The 6223-nt window shown below is 53.4% G+C and overlaps 1 protein-coding gene across 1 annotated transcript in view; it reads left to right on the top strand.

Annotated features, from left to right (window-relative positions):
• Positions 1 to 2062, top strand: part of SCT (secretin) — a 2817-nt gene extending 755 nt beyond the window's left edge. The window contains exons 3-7 of the mRNA XM_027860147.1: positions 319 to 482; positions 1017 to 1121; positions 1274 to 1375; positions 1608 to 1730; positions 1916 to 2062. Coding sequence (XP_027715948.1) covers positions 403 to 482; positions 1017 to 1121; positions 1274 to 1375; positions 1608 to 1730; positions 1916 to 2054 — 549 coding nt within the window. The 5' untranslated portion in view covers positions 319 to 402 and the 3' untranslated portion in view covers positions 2055 to 2062. The remainder of the gene's footprint in view (positions 1 to 318; positions 483 to 1016; positions 1122 to 1273; positions 1376 to 1607; positions 1731 to 1915) is intronic.
• Positions 2063 to 6223: the final 4161 nt, after the last annotated feature.

Genomic DNA, 6223 nt, shown 5'->3' with positions numbered 1-6223 from the left:
CTCACTGTCTCTGCCTTCCTGTCTCTCTTTCCTCTCGTCTGTCTCTGCCTACTTATCTCGCTGTCTCTGTCTACTTATCTCGCTGTCTCTGTCTACTTATCTCGCTGTCTCTGTCTACTTATCTCGCTGTCTCTGTCTTGTCTGGCCGCTAGTCTCAGTCTCTGTGAATTCCTTCTCCGTCTCTAGATGTCTTTAGGCCTCGGGCTCCTTCGCGGTGTCCGTTTGCGCCCCTCAGTCTGTCTCCCTGACTCGGATCTCAGCTCCCCGAGCTTCGCTGCCCAGCTCAATCGCCTCAATTCCCGATTCTCTCCTTCTCAGTCTCCTGCCTCTGTGTATCCGGGAGCTCGGCTGCTTGGATATTTCTAGTACTCCCTATCTCCTGCTCTTCAGCCCTCAGTTCCCATGGCCAGAGGAATCGGGGCGCTTGCGATCCTCGCTGCCTTCTTGATCCAAGGCTGCTCTTCGCTCCCGGCTCCCCAGAGGTGAGCCCCCACCCCGCACCCCGGCGGCGCGGGATTGGCAGACGTCAATAGATAACGGACTCAGGGCTCCCGGAGAGGGCGGCACTGATCAGAATGAGGACCGCCTTCCCCTTCCCGTCCTGGGTTTTGTCCTGGCTTGAGGCTGACCGGTCTAACTCCAGCACACATGAGTCTGACGGGCTCTGGCCCACCTGGGACTGGGTTAGGTGGGTAGGGCCTGGGAGCCTAGATTGCCGCGCCGCAAAGGAGCAAAGGGCCTAAGCTACGCAGACAGTTACAAAGTTGAAGTTACAAGAGTTACAAGATAGTTACAAAGTTAACTACGAACGCGCTTCCTTCAGCCCTCCCGCCTGGGTTCGGCTACAGCCTGGGTCCTCGGGTGGAATGGCTGCAGATGGGGATGGCTGGGGCGCATCTTCCCCTCCGCCACTGCGGGGGTCTAAAGGCCCTGAGAGTGCCCACCCCGCCCAGTATCTCCTCCCTCGATCTGTCTCCATCCCCCTCCCCAACATACATCCCTTGGGTTCCTGGCAGGGCTCAGCGCCATATGGAAGGTGCCTTCACTAGCGAGCTGAGCCGCCTTAGAGAGAGTGCTTTCGTTCAGAGCCTGGTCCGCGCGCTGGTAGGCCTGGGGCCCAGGTGAGCTCTACCCTCGGGGTGTTCAGGGAGGGGTGAAGGGAGCTGAGAGAAAGGGAAGAGGGAAGGGAGGCGGACCCGGGCCTGACTGCTGCGGCGGCTACCTACCCAGTGGGGCCCCCAGCCCCTGCCTCCCCGCCTCCCCGCCTCCCCAGGACTCAGAGACACTCGGACGGCACCTTTACCAGCGAGCTCAGTAAAATAAGAGGGACCGCCCAGGTGCACCGGCTTATCCAGCAGCTGGTGGGTAAGCGCAGGTGAGAGCCGCGCTCCTGCTCCCACATTTCCCTCTCCCAGCCAAGACTCCCCCCCCACACACACACACCGAAGTTCATTCCAGCCTGGGGGTGTACACACACATATACACACCGTACTGTGCCTACCTACACGAACGTTCTCACTAGCCCCACCCGATTCCCAACTCTTCCTGATTTCAGCAAGACTGACTTCCCCCCTCTTTTTTTCTCTTCTACTTTTGCGGCCGAGAAGGTCGGTCAGAGCGCCAGAGAAGGCCACTGGAAGGAGCTCCAGGGGGGGAAACGCGCCCCTAGCCCCCTCCTGGGAGGATTCACTCGGTTTGAAGTGGCTGCGTCTGTGCCTCGCACAGGACGGGTAAATGACCCCATCCTTCTTCCGATGGAGCGCAGTGGGGGCTCCTAGCTCCCCTGCCCTTCGTCCCTTCCCAAGATCATTCTGAGTCTGGAGGGAGCCGGTCCTGTCCTGCCTCAAGGTTTCTGGGCGGATGGGCCTCAGGCGGCTAGCCGGTCTCATGAGCCCCTCCTGTGACCTCTTCACAGCGCAGTCCTTCGAGGGAGCTCCCCCGGCAGTCCCTGTGCCCTGCTCTACGAAGTCATTCCTTGGCCAGAGGCTGAGCCTGAAAGGAAAGGAGCCGTTGAGTGGGAGGGGACTCAAAGCCAAAGAAACTGGAGTCTATGATTCGATAATAAAAGAGCATCCGATTCACAAAGAGCCCGACTGGTGGGACCTGGGGGTACAGGGGAGGGGGGTGGGGGGGCCATTAGGGGGAAGCAGTTTCAAGGAGTAGAAGAGGGCTTGGAAACCTGAATTTTTATACTCCCAGCACCACTCCACCCTTTGAAGTCAATTCCTGTCGCTGAGAATGGGACAGGGAAACTGAGGCACAAGGGACAATGTAAGGAGGCTGGTTGAAGGGACTGGGGCTCTTTGGCCTGGAGAAGCCCCAGGGGGTGTCTTCTGTCCATGTCCCTTTCATCATCACTTGAGAACTGTCTCCAAGGACTCCAAGGGCTGTCCCATGAAGGAAAGATGATGCTAATTCCTTTTGGTCCTGGAAGGCAGCAGTAAGGGGAGGGGCAAAGAGACCAATACAAGTTTGATATGTCTGGGAAAGTGGGTTCCCCTTTTCTGGAGGCCTTCAAGACAAGGCCCACGGCCTGGGGATGCTTTCTTGGCTATGGGTCAGTCGGAGGTCTCGGAGGTACTTTTCAGTGCTAAGATCCTGAGATGCTAAAGGGATTGGGGAAGAAGAAGCTGCCTCCCAAGGCCAGAGCTGGCTGGCCCCATCAGTCCCCTGTTGGGCTCCTGGTACTGGACCACAGCAAAGAACTGGCAAATTCTCTTCCTTGCATAAAATCCCTCTCTCTCCCTGAGGGGTCACTCACTGTGGGGGGCAGGGGGGGGAGAGACCAAAAGGGGGACCTTATGGAGCAGCCGGGTGGCGCAGTGGATAGAGCCCTGGCCCTGGAGTCAGGAGGACCTGAGTTCAAATCCGGCCTCAGACCAAACACTTGACATCTACTAGCTGTGTGACCCTGGGCAAGTCACTTATCCCCATTGCCTAACCCCCCCCAAAAAAGGTACAGACAAAAGGCGAACCTTCCCCATTCTCCCGGCAATCGGACACAGCCACTGAGGAACTCCCTAATGCCTCCTGGGCTGGGCAGGGCCTCGACCACAGTGGACAGTGGCAGTACCTCTCCCCATATCCCCCAGTCAGTCTTCTCTGGGAGACCAGCCCACAGGGGTAGGGGCTTTGGAACCAGAGCTGGAAGAGCTCTCAGGAAGCCCAACATGCCCTCTTCTCCTTGCTCCTACTAACTGAGGCCTGCAAAGCTTCTCCTTGCCTGGTGCTTGCCCCTGAAATGCCCCCCCCCCCCATCCACTTGGCTCCTGGTTTGATCTCTGCAGCCAGGCAGACTAAGTTCCTGCCTCCACCTCCCAGGCTCTATTCCTTTCACTGACGCCCACCCGGAGGCCCCCAGAGCCAAGCCCCAGACTTGTCTGTCGGTTTGTTAACAAGGGTTTCTTCGGTGACTATTCTCTGCCAGGCCCTGAGGATGCAGATGGAAGAACACTAAACAGGCCTGCTTTGCAAGAGCTCACCCTCTGTTGGGGGAGATAATATGCACAGATATAAATATGTACATGATGAGTACATGGCAATTGGGGAGGAGGGGCATTCTGTGCCTCAGTTTCCATTTCATTGTCTTAACCTTGAGGACTGATCTCAAGCAGGGGGATTAGGATGGTCCGAATGGGCTTCAGGACTCCAGCAGGATTCCAGTCCTTTTCCCTGGGTTGCTTCCCACTTCCTGGTCCCCTCTCATGTCACCCGACTCTGGCCTTCCTACCCACATCCCCTGGGCCCCAGACACTGACATTCCTAGGGAATAATTTTTCTGAACCAAGCAGACACCCTCCAACCTTCCCTCCCCCCAACCTAGACTTCTCTCCCACCAGGATGTTCTGCCTACCACCATATGAGCTGGGGGTCAAACCACAGGGGATGCCAGGACTGCCCATCTCCTCCTCAGGAAATGCTCCCTCACTCATCGTCACCTTCTATTTTCCCTTCCCATAACCCCCCAGAGAACTTTCTTCTGCTGGCTTCCTGCTGAAATCCCGTCCTTTCCAATGACCTCTTAGGTAGCCTGGGACAAAGTCTCTTCCCTTCTCTGAGCCTCAGGTTTCTGTAAAATAACTCTGACTCCATGGCCTGAAATGCCCAGAAATGCCCACGTGCCTGTCCCTGCCCTGAAGCTGGCTGCACATCCCCCAAGGCCACCACCCCTCACCATCTTCTGTTCCCTCAATGCCCCCATCCTTCCTGCCCACAATTTCAGTACCTGGCTCATCTGCACCCTAACCCCTGCCCCTTTAGACACCCAAATCCCTTTCACCTCTGCCTCCAGTCTCAAAAAATGTAGCAGAAGTTCAGACTTGTGTGGTCAGGTGTCAGACACACGGACACACTACTGCCTGTCTCAGGGGCTCCCAGGGCCAGGTATGCAGGGCCTGGGCCACGCCGCCCCCCCCCCCACCCCCCGCCAGTGAGAGAGTCTGAGCTGGCCTTCTCACCACACTGCTGAGCCATAACAATCTTGCGTTGCGTTCTCCACTGCAATTTTCAACTCGTTTTCAGGCAAACTACTACCCAGGCACACCTCCTCCACCTTGGACTTAGCAAGGTGACTTTTTTGGACTCAAAGGTCCTTCACATTCATTCCTGTTGAATTCTGTCTAATTCTTCCTCAAGTTGTTCAGCTTTATTAGATTATGTATCAATGGCTATACTGTTGTAACGAGAGCTAGCATTCAGCCAAGCTTTCAGGCTTGCAAACCAATTTGTATCCCTAAGGGGGAGAGACTCTAGGTGTGATTGTTCCATTTCACTGGGCAATATCTTGCCTGAAACCTGTCTGGAGGTGACATTGCTCTACAATCAAACTTGAGGTGTGTGCTTCCATAACCCCCCACAATGAAGGGGCTCTCCAAGGTCTTTTTTATGTCAGGGCCTGGGCTGCAGATTTTCAAAATTTTAAACTTACCAAATACCCCACAATGAAAGTTTCAACATTCAAAATAGAACAAAGATTGATTCCAAGTGAGACCACAAATCAATATTACAAACTTTCAACTTGTTTTTTTAAATAACATAATGAATTCAACAGGTTACTTTAAAATCAGACCTGCTCCCGTTTCCCTTCGACCTTCCTTCTGTTTTCTTCAATGCCTTTTTAAAAATAAAAAAACAGAAACAAAAACCCTATTGCTAGCTTTCTTCCCTGCCCCCTTCCCAATGAAATGAAGAAAAACACAATCCCTGTAACAAATATGCTTAGTCAAGCAAAATAAATCTACCCACTTGTCCTGTCTGAAAAAAGTCGTTACCCGTCAGAAAGAGGCCAGCACCATGTCTCATCACAGGCTTTCTGGAGTTGTGGCCCCGGGATTATTTCATTGATCAGATTTCTGAAGTCTTTCAAAGCTGTTTTTCTCTACAGGATCATTCTGAGTGTATAAACTGTTCTCCTGGTTCTGCTCACTTCTCTCTGTATCAGGTCATAGAAGTCCTTCTTCCCAGGTTTCTCCATTTATTTCTTCTGACACAATACTATTCCATTATATTCATAGACCATGCTCTGTCTGCGCATGCACCTTCTCAGTTCCCAGCTCTTGATCACTGAAAGATCTCAGGAGTGGTGTCTTTTCCCATATCAGGAAGGGAAGATGCTATCTCTGCACCTGAAGGGGAGGGTCAGGTGTCCACTAAAACAGCAGCACATTTGAATCTTTCTGGCGAGGGAGGATGGAAGGAGTCAGAGAAAGTGAGTGAGGAGAGGGCTGGCCACTGGAGGGGGGCACTCTCGGGTCCCCTCACTAAAAGCCTGGTGGCCGGCAGCCTTGCGCTTCACCGCAAGGAGTGACTGGGCAAGGGCGCCACCTGCTGGAACCTGGTGACTAGGCTCCCTCCACCGGCTTGTTTTCTGTTATAGTGCGCATACATAAAGCGTTGTAAGGTTTGAAAACCACTTTATAAATATCTTTCTTAAAAGCATTATCTCTTAAAATATTTTAATAACTATGTTTCAGTATAACTGGTTGCCTTTGTAATCCTATGTACTTTCCTTTTCGCATTTAAAACTGTGATTCTAAGAAGGGATCCATAGGTTTCCCCAAACTATCAGCCAATCTGTCAGTCAACAAGTGTTTATTAAGCACCTGCAATGTGCCAGGCACGATGCCAAGTGCTGGGATACAAAGAAATGCAAAGTCCCTGCCTTTCAGGAGTTCTCATTCTAATGGAGAGACAGCAGGCAAGCTGGAGACAGGAAAAACAGAGT

This window comes from Vombatus ursinus, unplaced genomic scaffold (assembly GCF_900497805.2).
Source record: "Vombatus ursinus unplaced genomic scaffold, bare-nosed wombat genome assembly UNPS02014176.1, whole genome shotgun sequence".
Classification (NCBI taxonomy): Eukaryota; Metazoa; Chordata; class Mammalia; order Diprotodontia; family Vombatidae; genus Vombatus; species Vombatus ursinus.
This window is presented reverse-complemented; position numbering and strand designations above follow the sequence as displayed.